Raw genomic sequence first — 20,326 nt, 5'->3', positions numbered from 1 at the left:
ATTAATAATAATTATGAGTAATAGTTTCAGAAAAAATACATAAGTGCACATTGATGAGTTACTAGCCATTCAGAATATTTGAATTTGTTTGCTGTAGAAAAATCTCTATTTTAAAAAATATATAAAAACAAAAAATACATGAACGTTCTTGCCCTGCAAAAAGTATGCAGTGAGTACAGAAGATGTAGACATATTCATCCTAGTGGCACCCAGTGAGAGAACAAGAGGTAATGGGCACAAACTGGAATACAGCAAATTCTGCTTTAACTTAAGAGGAAGCTTTTTTACTGGGATGGTGGTCAAATACTTGAATGAGTTGCCCAGAGAGGTTGTAGAGTCGCCGTCCTTGGAGATACTCAAAACCCAACTGGTCAGGGCCCTGAGCAACCAACTCCAGTTGACCATGCTTGAGCAGGGAATTTGGATTTGATGGTCTTCATAGTTCCCTTCGAACCTCAACTAATCTATGAGTTTTTTGGGTTTTTTTTGTTGTTTTTTTTTTTTTTTGCTGAAGTTCTATTTATCTCAAATGTTTAAATGAAAAAGGATTTTTTGTTTGTTTTGGATACAGATGTTGTGTACATGTTATGCCATAGTGAAGTTCCTTTTTCATAAAAATACTTAACAGAAAAAAAAATAGATAAATGATACTATCAGATGGATCTTTTAGTGACCTCCTCTGCATGGACCTGAATAGTTGGCTGAAATACATTGACAAACCAGACTTTTTGCAATTTTGTTTGATAAGGTGTAGTCTTAATGGTTCTTAGCCTCCATCAAAGACCTGGAAGATGAAAGCTACTGAACACTAGAGTACTCTCTTCTAAAAATGGCTGTACATCAAAACCAAATACACAACTTGATTTAGTTCAGAGTTTTGTGTTATGCATTTCAAAGTTTATCAGTCAATAAGATTGTGATTTCTTTGCAGAAGAGAATGTTAAGTTTTCATTATGTTGGCTCTGTAAATGGGTATTGATTGCTTTCCTTTATGAATAACAAATATAAGATGGTTTAATAAATGTTACTTTCTAGTGCTATGGACTAAGTACTTGGACAATCCCTTCCAATATACAAGCTTCCTTTTCCATTTTGTGTACTATTATCTGGCCTCTTACTGTATGACCCAGACCTGCTTTGTGTTTGAGATTATAACTGCTTGGAATTGCAAGAAAATATTGAAGGCTAAAATACTATACATGAAAAGCACGAAAGAATAATTGTTAATACAAAGTAAGAAAAGGAAAGAGAATAAGTCTTCATACTCAATCTCAGAATAACTATTTCAATATAATTTTGAAAGGTAAGTAAAACTGGGATATTTAGAATAACCTCATGGAAATACCAATAATTATTGAATGTTTATAATCAAGTCCCATATATAACTAATGGAATTTAAGTACTATGAAGTTTAATATGGTAGAAAACTCTTGTAAAGTACAAACTCTTAACCTTTGTATCTACCGAGTAGTATGGTTCTCTCTACTAAAATAAACAAAAATACATCCCCTCCTGGGAAGTAAATAAAATATAAAAGAGATGTATTTATTTCAGAAACATGAAGAATGAAAATAATGTAAATTATCACAGAAAAGGAAAGAGGAGAATGGCTAACCAAAGCATTTCAAAATGTCTGTGTTTTGTTGGTTTAATATCTCCCTCTGTAACAGAGCATGGGAAGAAGAATTACATACCTGTCACTTTGCCTTCCTTAATGAGCCATTTCACGAGTAGGGTTGTGTTTTCTTTCCTGTCTTTCTGCTATTCCTCTTCCTTTGCCTCTGTCCAAGATAAAAGTTTGTCTGGTTCTTTTGTGGGGAGGGGTATTCATACTGTGTGTTCTTATCTTACAACTTCGTATATAAACTGCTCCAAGACTGGAGTGACAGTGTAAGACAGGTTTGAAGTGTTGGGCTGGAGCCAGTGATTCCTTGCCTGCACGCTCTGCTCTGCATGTTCCAGCAGCAGGAACAAGCTGCATTATTTTATTTCAAACTGTGCTCAGCGGAAGCCAAGACCTTGTAACTGGAAATGTACCAAGCGAAGGATTCTCCGAGTATAGTTAGGATTGGGGGGGAGGGAGGGAGGGATGGGGCTTTTCTGCTTGTTTTTTATTTTTTTATTTTTAACAAAAAAGTAGAAGGACCTGTATAATTTCTTTTCACTTTGAGAGACATGGCACACTTCACACTTAAGGCTTAAATATAATATCAAGTAGGAAAGAGAAAATTAAACAGCACTGCTAGAAAAGTCTTTCATGGTAGAATGAATCCTACGCTGTAATAAATTTTATCAAATTTAAATTTTGATTAGAAGAATTTTTAGTATGGTTATGTTGAATAAGATTTAGAGGTATCTGAAAGTGATTGTGTTTACTAGCTATTTTTATAAACAGTATGTACTGAACCCATGTACTACTTACTATGTGTGTTTTGGGGGACTTCCCCCTCCCCCCCCCCGCCTACAAATGGCAACTCAAGTAATTTCTCAAAATGTTAAAACAATTTTTTTTGAGTATTCTGTGATCTAACTCTTTGTGCAAAGCCAAATGTGAACCAGAATGTATTAAAAAAAACTGTGCTTGGCAAAAGACCACCTGCTGGTGGATACATGCTGTTGCAAAAATGAAACAGAAGAGTTTTCCTTGTGTCCAGTATTTTCTCTTCCATCATGACTTGCCCTTGCAGCCTGGTCTGGAAAAGGTATATTAATTATTTTTGATAATGGGTGCAGCAGATTGTTTGTCAGTGGAGAAAGGTTGCTTAAAAGAAGCCTGATAGCTCTCAAAAAATTTTATCTGTGAATTTTATGATGCTTTTTTGTTTTCATCTTACTGAGATGAATATCTCTGTTATTTTTCTATTATTTTATAGTTATTAGTCTAGAGCAAGAAATGCTATTCTGGCATGGATATTTTTTTGTTCTTGGAAGTTGACGGCTTCCCGTTTCATGAAATGCGCAGATATGCAAACTCTTATTCTCTAAATGATTTCTGACATAGTTCAGGGCTCTAAGCATAAAAAAAATGGTGGGATTTAGGAAATTACGGTATATGATTAATAACACTTGCCAAAGGTAGCACTAGCTTGCACTATTCTCGTTAGCAGTCTTAAAGCCACCTTTTCTTAGGCACTAATTTTTCCTTCCCCAGAAGTCTCTTGCTATCCTTATGAACTTCTGCCAGGATCAGTCTTGACCTTCATATACAGTCTTTAGAATAGTTCTGCTTTCCTTACTTAGTTCTTACGGAGCACGGTCATATACTGTCTGTCTGGTTTTTAGTTCTGAGCAATGCAGAAGAACGACATTACAAAAACCTAAAAGGTAGCCTGTTCCTTCCAGTGTACATTGCACATTTCCAGCCTTGTACTGGAACTGCAAAACTGTACAGTGTATATTCATCAGTAGAAAGAGAGGAAAGTACACTGGAAAATGGCCTGTCATAATTCAACATAATTTTATAATTTTTATACATGTGACAGAAGTCCATTGATTAATTTGCTCAAATAAATCTTTTCAGAGTATTAAATATTAAAACTGCAAGAAGTGAATTAGTTAATGAATGTCTTTTAAAAATAGCTATATTTTTACATTCTCTAGTAACAGCTGCAGGAAGCTGAGATAGTGGAACTGATCTTATTTCAAAATGCTGGATTCCTGTAGTTTTGACAGTTGGGCATTTCTCAGGCTGCCTTATTATTAAGTGCTTGTTTTCTGTATAGCAATCGCTAATCAGGTGAGGTCTCCAGCAAATATGCTATTTCTTTTTTATGAGCCCTTATCTTGGCAGAGTTGAAGGACAGTACTTGGTGCTTACCTATGGTAGTATGTTTTTTGAATTCATGCCAGACAGCAAGGTGGGAGTACATCTCAAAAATAAGTGACAGCTTCTGCTCAGATGTCTGCAGTGTTGAGCATTATGTCTGTTTAATCTTTTGTTGCTGAGTTTTAAAACCCAGGGAACACAGATTTGGAAAGGGCCTCCTTGGATTACTGAGTTCAATCCTCTACTATCACGGGCAACAAATGAAATAGCACTATTTGTGCAGATGATGGTCAGTAATTCAAGAAAATGCTTTGCAGAATTAGATGTGATTCAATACAGTAGGGTAATGGTAGGGAACATGATCTAGAGGTGGATGTAATATGCAAGACAGAAACCATGAATTCACACAACTTTATTTGCAGTTCTAGTAAGTGGGACAACGATAGAGTAAGTGAGCAGCTTTATATGTAGGGAAGCATCATTACTGCACATCAAAATGCAGATACTGAAATCTGAAGAAAGTGAGATCAAAATAGATTCTAGAAAATGAAATATGAGAAGAGACATGAGTCTGAAGAACAGGATCTGATTTTAGAAATTTATATTTGGGTTTGAAGGATGAATATGAGAGCAGTTTCCCTTAAAGAAACTACAGTTCTTTGAGCAATATTTCAATGAAAAAAAATTTGGAACCTGTCATAATAAAGAATAGAGCTACAGAATGCATAAATAATGTATATTGTGGAAGAGTAAATATGACCTTTGCAAAAGAAATTCATGATTCAAATCATAAAAGTTCTTCAGAGCAGTGAGAGCAAGGGAGATATGATCAAGATAAGTCTTTTCAAAATCTAGGTAAGATTCAACAATGTTTAATTCCTTGATGGATATTATAGAGATTTCCATGACATAGGAGAGAGAGATCGTCTTATGGGTAGACAGCTGACTCATTATTAAAAAAGATAATTAAAATGATTGGTTTTCCTAATGGTGGAAGTCGCTAAGGAGTCCAGCAGTGAGACCACTGAGACCAGTGGTCTATACTCGAACCTATTAAATGTCCTCATGGAAACCCATTTATAAAAAGGGGAGAAAACTGTGTGAGAGTGATTTTATTGCATAACATTGATAAATATAAAATACTACTTACAGGAGAAATATATGAGCAATCATGATCTCTAAAGTAGTTATTACTGCTCAGAAAAGAGATACTGGAGTAGAGATCAATGGAAATGCCAGCTTGATATTCAGTAGCTTAAAAGCAAAGAAACTATTACAATGGGAATAGAGAGCAGAAAAGAGGGTGTTGTGCCACTCAGTATGTTCATGGTTTACCCACATTGTGAATATTGTATGAGTTCTCATTCTTGCCAACTCAAAAGTGATAAAACAGAGCAGTGAAAAATACAAAGAAGGGTAACAAGAACAAGCATACATATGAAATAGTTTCTGAATTAGAAAAACGTGAGTAGAGTAGGGTTCTTTAATCAGCCCAGCAAAAATAGAAAGGGAATGTCTCTACCTTTCTCTTAAGAAATATATAGAGAAAATCACATGTGGCCTAAAGAAGATGACAAGGAGATGATTTTTTTTTCTATTTATTGTCTCAAAATGTTAAAATTCAGAGCACCCATTAAAATCATGATGAAACAACCTTAAAAGAAGGGGCAACACTTCCATTTACTGAATTCACTGGCACATGAAGCCTGAGCTGCCAGTTGCTGGAAATTGAAAAATATACAAAGGAAATATCAATTATATCAATGAATGAATCAAGCAGTGATTTTAGTAATTTGTGTTGACCATGTTGGATAGAACACTGGGTGACAAGAGATTTTTTTCTAGACTAGTAGGCCATTCTTGTTCTTAGGTTATCAATGATTAGTTGATAGAGATGATTGGAGCTTGAAACCATTATTAAACAGATATAGTGGCAAGAGAACTGAAACTCCCCAGCTGCATTTGAAGGTCTGCAGGTGATGAATAGGAAGCAAAGGTGACAGCAAAACAGTAAGACAGTGATTTTGGAAAATATACAGACAAAAAAGAGCTATGCATTGTCAAAGAAAGTAACTGCAAAACGTGCATTAAAGGCCTCTGTAATTGACAAATCATCAGTGAAAATGCTATGGAGAGGACATAGCTGGATCCTATATCGTGACACAGAATAAGGTATTTATCTGTTTAGAAGTGTAAGTTCTGTATCAGAAGCCAGTTTATTTACATGATTGGATATTAGAACAGATGAGAAAAAAATCTTTTTGGAAGGCATTACACTGGATTGATGAATATTCGTGTCTGTTAATAACCTTAGGCAAAACTTTGCATATACGAACTTATTTTCCTAGTAATTGTGATTTTGATAGGATCTTTGTTTTTGCATTTAGATCTGTAGTATATTTGTGTATACAATTCTAAAGCTAATTCAATTTGACGTACAACTTTCATTTGTAGATTTTCTTTTAAAATAATGCATAGATATTGTGTGTGTGCCTGCAATTTCTAATATTGTACAGACTTTTATTTCCATAAGAGTTTGTGCAGATATTATGAAAAATAGAATATTTTGTAACAGATTTCACACAGATTATTGAAAAGATTATAAAAAAGGAAAAATCATTTGTTTTATTTTATGCCTTTTAATTTTGTGTGGTTAAAATATCTTCTGCAGAGATGTTTAATTGAAATTTTAAGGTTTTTTTTTTCCTAGATGTAAAGTTGTCATCAATCTGAAATGTGCGTTTTCCTGACCATGGACTAAATGCTGTTATTCTCCAGACTGAATAGAAATATGTCCATACAGCTATTATATCTGTAGTCAGTGATAAGATGTGACATTTCGAAAGCTCAGTTTCACCAGTGATGAGTGACTTAACTGTCCTCACACTAAACTTTGCAAGGTACTAAAGGTTACATGAACTATTAATACATTACAATTATCTGAAGATATGCTCTGTTCCATTTTTATTACATGAAAGGTTACATATTGATGAAAACAGTCCTTCCTTCCAAGAAAATCATTCTCTTATACCTACAAAAAGGGATTAAAGTAATTGTAAATAAAATCAACAGTAAGCTTTTATTATTTCGATTAATACATTTTCCATTACAAATTGATACTAATAGAATGTTAGTTTATTGTATGATATGTTAATTTTGTAATCCTTGCTATTAGGATTCAGTGTTAAAACCCTATGCTTCAGTTTGAAGATATTCCCTTAACTGTTGGTAATTTTTTTAATAGATTCAGCTTAGTGTTTAGGAACATGAAATAAGTCTTTATATCAGTCTTTGTGAAACCATTCTTTCTTTGTGGCCTGTAAGTGAAAGTAGGCACATAGGATTCAACAAAGATGAACTAGCCCCGGGTGAAAGCTTGAATCAAATTGAAATATTTAATTTCATGGGTTTTTTTTTTAAGTGTGGTAATTATGGTTCCTAATTTGAATTCAGAAATAAAAATATATAATGAAATTTCCTTCTATTATCTAAAACAGCCAAAGAAATACTAGAAATCTGCAAATTAGCTGCATCTTTAGTTACTATTTAAGCATCAGTGTTTCTGAAAAACCTGTTTTCCATTTCTGACAGAATTTCCTTATCCAAGTGCCTTGGTCAGGCATCTGGACTTACCTTCCAAATCCTTAGAGACTGCTAAATTAAGCTTTCGTTTTCTTGCATTTTTGAAAGAAAACCTTACTCTCACAGTAATGAGCTTTTATTATTCAGATACCTTAGTGGCACCAGAAGTATGAATGAGTGTGTGTATGTTACGTTTTGATCATCAGGGAAGGATAACATAGATGCTGGAAGAATTATTATAAAATTAATACCAAGTGTTCTACCATCTCTCAGCTCTCTACAAGTTAGAGCTCAAAATTCCGACTTTTCAATTCAGAGTCTTTTTCCTTCTGAATTTTTTGCCATTAAAGTCCTCTGAGGGTTTATACTTGGCATGTAGGGTCTTGGCTTCTTAGTGATTTTTAAAAAAATATATATTGTACTGTAAATTGTAAAAAAAAAAAAAAAAAAAAAATCTATTTCTATTCATTTTTTATAGTCACTTTCTTGCCACTGAGAAGTAACTTGCTTATGAAGCTCATACTTCGCTGTAGGTCTCCTCTGCACTACAGTGCAGAGAACCTCTGTTACTCTCCCTTCTTTTCTCTCTCTTCTCTCTCCCTCCTCCTTTTTAAATGTTTCAATTCTTGTTGGTTATGCAGACTTGTTTTGTTCAGAAGCAAATAATACATAAGGTATGGTGCCCATCTTCAGTCTTTTTGCATTTTATTTGGAAAACCAGGTTATTTTAACTACAGAAGAAAAGATATGCATGTATTATAGCCATCAGAACTTTTATTGAAATAATTACATAAGGACTTTGCTATTAAATATAAGCCAAATGAGATTCAGAGCTTATAATTGATTTTCTGTAGCATGGCAGCCCTAAGAGACAGTAGTAGTACAAACCTTTACATAACTTTTTACACTTGAAATGAAAACTTACTAGCTCATCTAGACAATTTTCTTTATCAGTCCTAGGTTCTCTATCAAGTGGTATCTAATTCAGTAGCCTGTGTAAAAGGAAATGAATAATAATAATAATCCTCTATCTTTTTAAAGTTATGCCACATCTGACTGAATCTGTGATGAATGTCGTAAGTTACGTCTTTGCTAATTTACTTAACTCTTGCTACAACTTTGGGCCACTGCAAGGATTTCATTCCTTTAGAATTTGTCTTTTATGTATTTGAAAGCAATATTCTCTCTCATAGTTTATATTTGAAGTCATCCTTTCTATTATTTTTTCCTTTTCTGTACCATCAAATAACCAGAAAACTTTCATTGAGTATTGTTTTTGAAGTATTTTTCGTAAGAGAAACACTTTGCAGTATTTTTGCTGGTACCTTTTGAGTTCGAAAGACACTCCAACTGCAAAATATTGTCAGGTGGGTTTGGTTACCTGACACCTGTTAATCTTTTCATGTGTGTGCCCGTTTATATGATATGTCTGTTCTTCTGTTGTTTATTTTGCTGTCTTGGGGGTGATTCTTTTGCTATTTGTGTGTGTGTCTGTGACTCATTTATACATAGTTCATATGGTATTTTGACTAATGCTTTTATAGAGATTACCTTATTGGGGATTACTGCCTTGCCATTTTTAATAGCAAATATGACAAATAACTTATCTTCTTTTCCAAATTATTAATGATGGTTTGCAACAAGACCTGAGACTGATAATTCCCCTAAAGTTCTATGAGGAATCTCCCATAACTTAACTGGCACTTGTTTGTTATTTGTGATCTTAGTTCAGTACCTGCCAACATTAAAGCTATTCTGAGCAAGTTCTTTTAAAATATGACTGAGAAAGTCAGTAAACCAAATGACTGATGAAGTGCGGTTAGATAAAAATCCCTTTTCTGAGCTTTATTTTTTTTACAGTTTGTTACAATTTCAATACAATTTTGTGATATTTGGTGGATGATAATTGCCAGGATCAGGGGATTTTGCCTTTAGTATTTTTTGTTTCTTCCCTTTGTGCTGTCATTTCCTTCTTCCTCTTGCTATGTAGAACACTGGGTGTCCATTGCAGATTTTGCTTGTCGAATAAATTGTGCTCTCAGCTGTTAACAAACTAAGTCAAATGCAACCACTGGAAACCAGTCATGCTTCACCCACCAGCACGCTTTATTTATTTATTTATTTATTAACAAGAGCACTGTATATTATGTGATAACATATGAAACATATGTTGTTACAAAAGCAAAATTGATACTTTCTTTTTTTTCTTCTAACTTCAGCTTTTTAAATTTAGGTTTTGTCTTATTTATGATCTTGTTTTCATTTGTGTTTTCCAGTTAACTGCCTGCATTCATGGGTCTGCAGCTATGCTCTACCCAATGTTCTGGCAACATGTTTACATTCCTGTTCTGCCCCCGCATCTATTGGACTACTGCTGGTAAGGCTATATATATCACTTAGATACACAACAGTTTTCACATTTCTGAATTGTAAGTCTTAAGTGCTCTTATAAGGCAACTGTTACTCTAAAAATACATATGTGTATTAAGGAAGTGACCAACCTAGTAAGTGAAAAATATTATTTTCAAAGCATGATGTGATGGTGCCAGTATCTTGAGATACTTCTGGGTGTTACTATTTTTACGTATTATATTTAAAATATGTTATCAGCATATCTGTTTAATGTTAAAATTTGAATTAAAACTCCGACAGTAGAAGATATAATGGGAATGGTACACTTTTTTTTGTTTTTTGCTTTTTCCTCCTACTTTCCTGAACTGTTACTTGGGGAGATGGGGAGGGTATTAATAGCATAATGATGTGAGGCAAGGAGGCTATGATTATTCTGCAATGAATATCTGATGGTAAGTCCAAAGAGCATGGAGATTACCAGTATTTTTTCTAATGGACTGAGGTGCTTAGTGCATGATGGGACATGATTTGAAACAGAAACATATCCCTTCTCCTGTTTATTTAATAAGTCCCCATTCAAAAAAAAAAAAAAAAAAAAGGAAAAAGAAAAGACTTAAACTTACCAAAGGCAGGAAGCAGGTTTTTTGTGAAATCTTAATTTATCTCCCTTCCACATATGTAAATCACGTATTTGCGTACTATACTATATTTTAAGTATGGCTCTTATAAGGTTTTTTTGGTTTGTATTTGTGTTTTAAGACTGCTACTGTTCATAAGATTTACTATATGATTTCATGCCGTCCTTCCCTTTTCAGCTTTTCGTTGCTTCCCTCTAGTGAAATTGAAGAGCTCAGATTTACAGATTTCAAAGATATTTATTTATTTATTTATTTAAGCAAGCGTAGTTAAGTTTTCTTAACCCTAATAGTGGGATCCAAAAGAGTTGCTGCCAATTTTTGAGTAGTTAGAATGATGAAAACCAAAGATCATAATCACTGTGGCATTAGAGAGAAGTGTGAATTAAGGAATGTTCCTATTAGCACAATTTCACACTAGTAACCAGATCATCACAGTACCAGGTAGAATGTGTCACTCTTTCAAAAGCCAGTCTCTACTCTGACATATTTTTAATTTGAAATGATATTTGCTTGGTAATAGGTTATTTATATATAACAATGTATGTGAACATCCCGAAGGAAAGTGCATGGAAAAGTTACATTGCGCAGCTGTAACATGAGCATCGTACCACATAATAAGTGTTTAGAAGGCTTTTAACGAACACTGTTGTAAATAAAACTTTAAATAATGCATCAGATATTACATGATTTACCCTGTTTTTGTAGTGCAATAACAGGTGTCAGTATGTATATTTGATCGCTTGCCTAACACAACTATTAAATAGACTTCTGCCAAGAAGACGAATAATCTCATCAAATTTTAATTCCATTGCTTCAAATTCAGTCATTTCAATCAGTGTCCATAATTATCATAAACCTGGCATCTTTGCTAATAACTTCATGGTATGATTGTGCGACATTAGGCAAGAGTTTCTGCGGCACTTCTGGGTAACCAGTGGGGAAAACTAGCGTTTTTAAGTGAGGAGCTAGGAGCTGAAATGTGTAGATTTAAAGGAAGCATGTTCTTTGCAAATGATTTAAACGTTAAGTATATGCCTATGTTGAGGATACACAGAACAGAATCTAAAAACTATTATCTCCTGCAGAAATGAACCTTCAATTTACTCACAGCCCGGGAAGGGCAGATTTGAGTCATTCTCACTGCCAGCAGGTGCCCTCTCGGTGCATAATGGCCTTCGCCTGTGTAATTAACACATGAAGGCTGCTGCTGCCAGTTTTGGCTTCAGGTACATGCTGCTAGGAGTTTCCAGGACAATAGTGTGGACCACAAGAGGCTTTTACGCTGGGTTTGAAGATTAGGTATTCATCGACTTTCTGACAAAGACATGTTAAAAGGGGCTACGTCCAGATCCCACAGTTGGGAGCAGAGGTGTGCAAAAAGCAAACACATAGGCAGCGTACCCAAGGAAATAAAGACATGAATCAGTGAGCCACACTGAATGAATTCTTTAACTGCCTAACACCCTGTGCATGTAACGAATGCGACAGCTACTGCATGAAAAGTATGTTTTTGAAACCTGTAATTATTAGGCAGACAGTAACTGCGGGCTCATAAATACAACAACTGGTTACCTTAGCCTGATATGGACTCTAATTAGAGTGTTAATCACACATTGTAATTGTTGGATATATCAATTTAGCAACAATTTATGTGCCGTAAATTCGTTTCTTGAAATAGAGTCTATCTATTTTCTAACCATGTGAACTTGGAAGCGTAATTTTTGCCTATGAAGACTGAAAAATGAGCTTTATACTCTCTGCTGTAAGGCAGTGTTTTTGCTTACAGGCTTTTGCATCTTAAGGGAAATGTCCTGAGATTATTTAAAATAAAAGGGTTTATTTTAATTTAATTATATCTGGTAGTTTCCTTTGCAAGCCCAATGTAAGTTTTTGGGGTTTTTTTTTTTGTTTTTTTTTCAGAACAGAATCTGAAACAAAGAAAATTTAAGGGATAAGAATTCTTAAGTAAAAAGTTGTGTTCATTCGGTTGACTGTCCACTTACTGACTATGCTTCACATAATTATTAATCTTCTCTCTGTGAAAATTAAAGAACAGTATTATAGAGTGTATTACCTGATCGCTGAAAGTTTAAAAAAGAAAGAACAACTATATACCACTATATATACCATACTATGTATGGTATATATATACCATATATAACTATATATGATTATTTGCTTTTAGTCATTTGATTTTCACTGGAATTCTTTCACATAAAGGAAACTTTCAAGACTGTAACTTCAACTCAAATCTATGGCTGTGAAATTTGCTGGATTTTATAGGAGAGGGGATCTTTTGGATGGCTCTTTCCAAAGCTACCTTGGTTTTGTTCAGAGTAATTTAAAACAAGAAATTAAAAAGTGGAATATTTTAACTCTCTTCATGCCCCCTGAAGATTCTTTTGGCTAATTGTGCATCAGAAGCTTGGACTCTTGCTGGAAAGTCCCCTTAGCTGTTGGCAGAAGTGTATTTTCCTGAGTGAGAAAGCAAAAAGCAGATGATTGGCTATTGCTACTTGCAAATATGCTCAACATAAGCTGTTTCACTTAAATTTTTAAAGCTCAGGTTTGTTTTTCTGCAGCATTTTGTCTCTTGCTTAGATTTTACACCAGATACTTCCAAAGTACTGTTTTTTCTTTTTTTTCAGTTTTTGTTAATTATTTTACTTATATGAGGGAAAAGAGTTAATTTCTTTTCATTTCCCCCTTGAAAGCATCTTTTAACTTAATTTTTGTATTCAAATACATTGCTCATTCACCTAAGCACAGAACTGGAAAGGCCTGTGCATCTGGCTTCAAAATGTTTTTACTCTGTATACTTGTTCTTTGTACTGGAGGAGGTACATGTGACAGGACAAGAGGCAGTGGGCACAAACTGAACCACAGGAAGTTCCACCTGAACGTGAGGGGGAATTTCTTCACTGTGAGAGTGATGGAGCACTGGAACAGGTTGCCCAGAGAGGTTGTGGAGTTTTCTTCCCTGGAGATATTCAAGGCCTGCCTGGATGCAGCCCTGTCTACCATGCTCTGGGTGACCCTGCTGAGCGGGGAGGTTGGACTAGATGATCTCCAGAGGTCCCTGCCGACCTTACTGATTCTATGATTCTATAATTCAATAAGGTGAACTAGTGATGGTGGTTCAATACCATGTACATGTATCTAGAATGGCACCAGTCATTTGATCCCTATCAGTTAGCTTCCCGTTTCAATGTTTAAGAGAGGAAAGTAGATGGGAATTTGTAGATGTCATTAGCCTAACACACCTTACCTGTTCCTTTGAACACAAAATAGAGGAAGCATTTGAACCACTGCTGTAGAAAACTGCCTGCCAGCAGGTGCCAAAAGTATTGGTTCCTGAGTACTGCCACCAGCCAGCAAGAGCCTAGTTTATCTGGTCAGATCACCTGCATTTGTTATCTTGATGTAAATTTAAGCATTTCTTGATGTGGAAGAAGCACTGTATTGTAGTTTCTTTTCCCTAGCTGCTTCCAGTTTACTTTTCATGTCTGTAGAAAAAATCCCACTGTGTCTGTTTTCTTCCTTTTTGCTCTCAGTATCTGTGTTTACAATTAGCCTGTAAGAAAACAGGTTAGTATGTTCTCTGTATCCAGAACGTTGTCACTCAGCTTATTCTGTAGGTTTATACCAGAGGTAACTATATGTTTTCTAAGGTGATTACAGCAGTCTTGTACAGTAGGTAAATTGCTTAGGGGGTAACATTAATACATTCTGAGAGGCGTGTTTTTAGAGCACTCTGGCATAGCTGCTGGACAAATGTTTCTTTTGGTGCAGTTTTCCCTTTCTCCAGGAGTTTTTTAAAACCATTTCCCTTTCTCCTGTTTTCAAAATCTGTGTGTAGCTCAAAATGCTCCTTTAAGTGGGTGGACAAGGTGACTGAAGGCGAGTACTCCTGCTGCTCAGGGAACAATTCCTTCATCATGAGCTTCTCAGTGGGCATTTTGACTCAACCAAGTGCACCTGTGTGCTCACTAAAAGCTCTTGTAGTTAGTCTTCTGGTTTCTTAGCTCTGTTTTCTACACCATTCCAATGTATGTAATCAAGTTTCTAATTTGCATCAATTACCTAAATAAGTTTGGAATTGGATTCTGTTGCATTTCAGTAATCTGATAAGAAATCAAGAAACTGCCTTAGAGAGTAAAGTACTATTTAATGTGCAAGAGTGACAGATGTGTTTTTATATCAAGACATGAACTTACTAAATGTGATCTGATCAATTTTCTTGGAAAAATGGAGCAAAACTGTACAAATACCTGGGTAGCTATAAACTATGAGCCTTCTTAAAACCGGTGTTTTTTACGTTACATTGCAGTATTTTTGAATAGTTTTTTTGTTTGTTTGTTTTTTGTTGTTCACTTAAGATGAAATGTCCCTCTATCCCACCTGCTTCTCTTCCAGTTAGTAGTTTACCCATCTCTTGGGAGCATAATTAAGAGGTCTCCAGTTAGCCTAAGGAAGGGAATTAAAGAAATTGTAAAAATGCAACTGTAATGAATAGGCAATATGTAGCCATTAAGTCCACAATATCCATATTCATACCTTGATGTTGCTACTTTAATGATTTGACATTTACCTATATAACTCCTTTGATTATAAATAACCCTGCCTACATTGGGAACTGGTGTAATACAAGAACAATAATATCCTTTCTTTTTGTTCCAAAAGACTTAGGTAGGCATTTTTTAAAGCAGTAAATGTTTGTAGTAGAAAATTGGTACTATTTAATTTTGCACTTAATGGATATTGGCTGCCATCAAAGAACTTTGAGTAACTGGTAGTTGTGGCTATAGGAAGTCCCAGGACTAATATGGAAGTGTCAAGAAGTAGGTAAAAATATATCTGAAGGGAATCTTGTCATCTGTCATGGGTCTTGGAAGGATTAAGCCATGTGCAGATTGTTTCTTTTGATTACACAAGCAGTGTGTATTACGAAAGTGGAATGGAAAGTCTTAGAAATGCACATTTAATCTGATAAAATATTAAAAACTGCTCCAGTGTTTGATGTCTCAGGACCTGAACAGCAGTTAGGAGGAAACACTGCAGTGTGCTGTGAATGGTTAAGAGGGGTACACAAATGTTCCCTTGTACGGTGTGGTACCCGATTATTTAAGTAATGGCATATAATTAATGCACAGTAAACAAACATGGTGATAGAAACAATTTATGAGTTGTGGTACGAATCTTCAGCATTCACGGCAAGGTTTATTTCTTTTTTGGTGAGGTTGATGAGCAGTGACGGAAGAATATCATCTCTCTTGTATGTATTATTAGAAATATTTATACAGTTTGCCAGAAGGCTTTCTTGATTAAACTTTTGAGGGTTAAAGGGAGCTATTGCAATGAATTATCCTTAAAATATTTTTGCTTTATTGTTCATACATCATTGAACAATGCTGGTAGCTCTGACAAAAAATGTGAATTTTGATAAATTATGTATATAGAACAATTGCAGTTTTGATATCCGTGGAGAAAACTATTTAAGGTTCATATTTCAATGATAAGCAGTAATGGTGATATTAAAGCACTTTGAATAAATAGTGTACATAATTAAAGACATCCAAACATACCATAATATTTTTCATATACTATAATAGTCAATTTTCATATACAAATTGATATATTGAGTATAATACTTGAATTTCTCTTCTAACCCTTCACTGATTTTATCTCAAATCATGATGTCATTAACTCTGTCTTATGCACTTCCTTGCTCTTCTCTTTAACCTTCTTCTCTCCTTAGGCTCTTCCCCCACAGGATTTCACTACAAATTCAGCACAAATGCACATGCAAAAATGAGTGCTCCAAAGATGTATCACAGGTCTACTTTTGCTCCACACCTATCCATACAGTCTAAAACCTGTGTTTTTCTTTATTTGTTGATGGGATGTTGGCGGATGCCTTTCATTTGACATTTCTGTTTGGTGTCTTGCTTTTTCACTAGTAATAGGCAATGGGTTTTTGTGGACAAAATTGAGTTAGTTTCCTTTTTTGTGTTCCTGTAATTTGGGAAATTCAGTACAAGTCTTTACATCTAATCTATATTTACAACTTATGTATTTCTTCTTCACATCTGAAAAGTTTTTTATTCATCTGTATAGCTCCAGACATCTTGTCCAAGCTCTGACCATTTGGTAATTTCCCCTCTGGCTACTGTAAGTCAACCAAACTTTGTATGTGCTTCAAAAGCTCTTAAAAGAGTTGAGTTTGTATGGTCATGTTAACCTTTGTTTACCTTCCATTTTCTCCATCTCCTCTTTTCTATCAGACAAGCTGTTCATCTTTTAGAGCCCTTCATAACAGGTGCCTTGTCTGCTTGCTGCTTTCTGTTGACAGGGCCATGTCGGCCTGTGTCCTGCTGAGCCATGGTCCAGGTTCCAGCACCCAGTTGTTCCATTTCTCAAAGAAATACCCAGTGTCGTCTTTTGTGCTCTGCCTTGTTCTCTAGAAGAAAGCTCTGCAAATATCCGTAAAACCAGCAGAAATATTCATAAAACTAGTACTCTATTCTGAAACAAATTTCTGCTTCAAACTGCCTCTTTTATACTGACCATCAAAGCCTAAGCTATTTTTTTCTCAATGGATGTATTAAAACCACTATTTGTACTACTGTACTTTCAAATTTGTTCCTCTTGCTTTCTCCTGCCTGTCCAAATACATATGTCACATAGCACATCAAGTTTGTGTTGTACTTTATATTTCGTAATACAAGTTTATAAAATAAGAAAACATTACTAAAAATTAGATTACTGCAGTCTTTATGCAATCACTGTAGCAGTTTTATATGTTGTTGCCTTTGTATGTAACGCCTTTTATTAGAAAATTGAAATGTGGTTCGTTGTTTCCAAAGTTGATCTATGTACCTGAAGTCGCATCTTTTTTGTAGTTCCCTAAAATCTTACTGGTGGGGGTGCATGGTTTCAAGTTTTTAGATGTCCTTGTTATTCTTTTGTTGATAAACTGGCGGATTGAAAGATGGGCAGTATACAGTTAATTAACTTTTACAGATTACGATTTTCCTGTGCTTAAGTGACAGGCTCTGCTTTTGGACACATTAATAAATGGCTGGTTTTCTGGAATACTGCACTCTTCCTGCTTCCTTTCATTACATTAGCCAAGGTTCCACTAGATGAGACATTTGCAGTCTTAAGACTTCCTGCCGAGGTTCAGACTTTGTATTTTTGAGATTGAAGCTGTCGTGTTTCTGAAACTACTTAATTAGAAACACATTCATTTCAGTGTGTACTGGAGGATACTTGAACAGCATAGTGAGGCATACAGGGAAGTTGAGCATTTGTGCAGCTGGCAGCTAAACCAATGGTTTATACTTTGAATATAAAATTACTGGGTATTTTCTTGCTTCTGGAATGTGGCCATTGGAAATAAAGAGATGTGGGTGAAAGAGATGGTGTTTGTCACAAATAAAACATGCAAAATGACAGGTAAAAATACTCTTTAGTTGAGCAGCGATCCATATGTAGTAAATGTATATCATGTTGTATGGTAAAAATCTTTACCAAAGAGCTCGGATGTAGGTTTTGGTTCTTGCCTGTGGACCTGCCTGTGATGCAGAACCTTCAGAATTGTTACCAAGTTTCTGATTTAACAATCTCTCTGGACCATCATACGGTGCTGTATTAGGTGGAACTTGGGCAGGGATGTTCTTATGAGTCGGTACAATTCAGTAGGTTGTAATGTGGTACATATCACTTCAGTATTTTGCAAATGGACTAGTTGGGGGGTAGGTTTTTGTTGTTTTCTGGAGTTGTGTGTATTTAATGGCTTCAAAAAGGAAGAAAAACCCCAAGGTTTCATGCAGAGTGACTGTCTCCATTCTCTCAGTACAGCATCCAAGAGAGCAGGAGTTTTAGGTTTTATGTTAATAAAAATGATAAACACTAACATGCGTATCAGTCAGTCTTACTTCCTGGAAAGGAATTGCTCATGGTAATGAGAAGCAGAGTGATTTTTGGTAGTATATCTCAGCAGTTCTCTCAGCACTGCTGTTTCTCCTACTGAACAGTAGGCACCGGTTTATAAAGGCTTTATAGAACATGTTTTCATCCAAGGCAGTACAGTGACATTACTCTAATTTTTCATCTAGAACTGAAAGTCAGTTCTTTGAGCTTCTGTATCCAAAATCAAATGAACCTCTATTTTTAAAAAAATGTGTCTGTGTGCTTTTAGTTTAACAGGCAGTATATGCCATATTTGCAATTAGCAGCTTTGACATCTTCCTTGATGTGTTCTGATAAGCAATGCAAATATAAGCTTTTCCTGCTTGGTTGAGTGGGAGGACTGCAGTAAAGCTTGATATTAGAAATACAGTATATACAAAGATACAACTTTCACTCAATATTCATCTTGTGTTATGTAGTCCTTACTGGTGTTTGCTAACATCGTAGAACAGAAGATGGAAAAGATCAGTGTTCTTCTTAAATAGATAACATTCTGTTTGATAGCAGAAGTTTTGCATCTATATTTGAGAGTACAAACTTGTACTAAGAACCTGTTGGTGTATTTAAGTTTAGTATTCTGAAATAAATAATAGTACCAGTGTGTATTAGTGACTCTGGATGTAATCAAAATACTCCAAAGCCATTTTTCTCTTGTTTTATGTAAACATTCCATGATTTACACTTAAAAAGGAATTGTTTAAAATATTTCTGGACTCATAATTAAAGGGCTTAAAATTTGTATCACTGAGTGATATATCTGCATTAAATTAACTGTTTGCTGTTACAGTCTGTCTAAAGAACACTGTTTAGAAAAAGCCTAGGTATTTAATTGAAAAGTATGGTTAACATATTTTGTTCTTAATAAATAAATGTCCTTATTATGTTACTTAACTTAATCACTAAGTAATTGTGATGTGAGTAAAATATTAACTTTAAAAAATAGTTAGCCTAAATAAATATCTTTCAGATATGGAATAAATTTTTGTAATTATGTGGTTTATTTATATATTTTTAAAAAATCTAACTCAGTGTCCGTATATTTTCCTATATCTGATTTTATAAGTTGTATGTGTTAATCCAGTGTTATGAGAATGTAAAGATAGGCTTTTTTCCTCTTTGCAGTGCCCCAATGCCCTACCTCATTGGAATACATTTAAGTTTGATGGAGGTAAGTCTTTCTCACCATTTCGGGGAATATATGTAGTTTTACAGTTTAGACCCAGATTTTGGAAGCAATTATACATGCATTCATATGCTTAAAAATTAAATAATTGTGCTAATTCGTTTAGGATTTTTCACATGATTGAAGTTAAGCGTGCATGTTAACATGAAGTTTCATGGGAGTCATATTTGGTACCTTATACAATTTTGGGCATATTGTTTTCAAATCCGTGGTCAGTGATGAGCTCATGTTGTATTCTCTTCCCCATTCTGTTGCTTCATTTATCAGTTTACTGTTTACTCAGTTTGGCTCTGTATTCAGAAAGGCAGAATAAATATTAATCAAAATGTTGACAGTTAAGAGTTCTTTCTCCCCCCACCCTCCACCTTTGCAGACAGATTGTGATTTTTTTTTTAATACTGTTCAAAAGATCTGAAAACAAGAAACGTGCTGTTAATGTTAACAAAAAGCTGGCAGAAAACCAGCCCTCACAGAAACCGTAACATATAAACAATTCAGAGTGATCCATATAAAAAAAAAATTCTGTAGGTGGAAATAGTACTTTTTCTTTTGCTTCCAGTAGTGGTGAAACAGTGGATGACTTTCTTCAAAAGTATCTGGAAGACAACATAAGCTATTAATTTAGATCCTTACAAAAATCCTACTCCTTTTTACTTGTGCCCCTTTACACAGGAAGTCTGAACAACATGTGTATACTAAGGGTCTGAAGAGGTATTCCTGCAAAGAAAATACTACCTTTTGTAAGGCAGTTAATTTAGGAGGTAGTGTAGAATTGGTAGGAGTTAAAAGTGCCCTTGACAATTATTTGATTTGTATCTGTATTTTGGGAAC

General features: G+C 34.8%; 1 protein-coding gene across 8 annotated transcripts in view; it reads left to right on the top strand.

The window, feature by feature from the left end:
• DENND1A (DENN domain containing 1A) overlaps window positions 1-20,326 on the top strand; it is a 220,941-nt gene that overhangs the window by 105,084 nt on the left and 95,531 nt on the right. For all 8 annotated transcript variants that reach the window (XM_062590924.1, XM_062590923.1, XM_062590925.1 and 5 more), the window contains 2 exons: window positions 9,625-9,725; window positions 19,435-19,480. In XM_062590924.1, coding sequence (XP_062446908.1) covers window positions 9,625-9,725; window positions 19,435-19,480 — 147 coding nt within the window. The remainder of the gene's footprint in view (window positions 1-9,624; window positions 9,726-19,434; window positions 19,481-20,326) is intronic.

Source organism: Rhea pennata, chromosome 18 (assembly GCF_028389875.1).
Source record: "Rhea pennata isolate bPtePen1 chromosome 18, bPtePen1.pri, whole genome shotgun sequence".
NCBI classification, from domain to species: Eukaryota; Metazoa; Chordata; class Aves; order Rheiformes; family Rheidae; genus Rhea; species Rhea pennata.
This window is presented reverse-complemented; position numbering and strand designations above follow the sequence as displayed.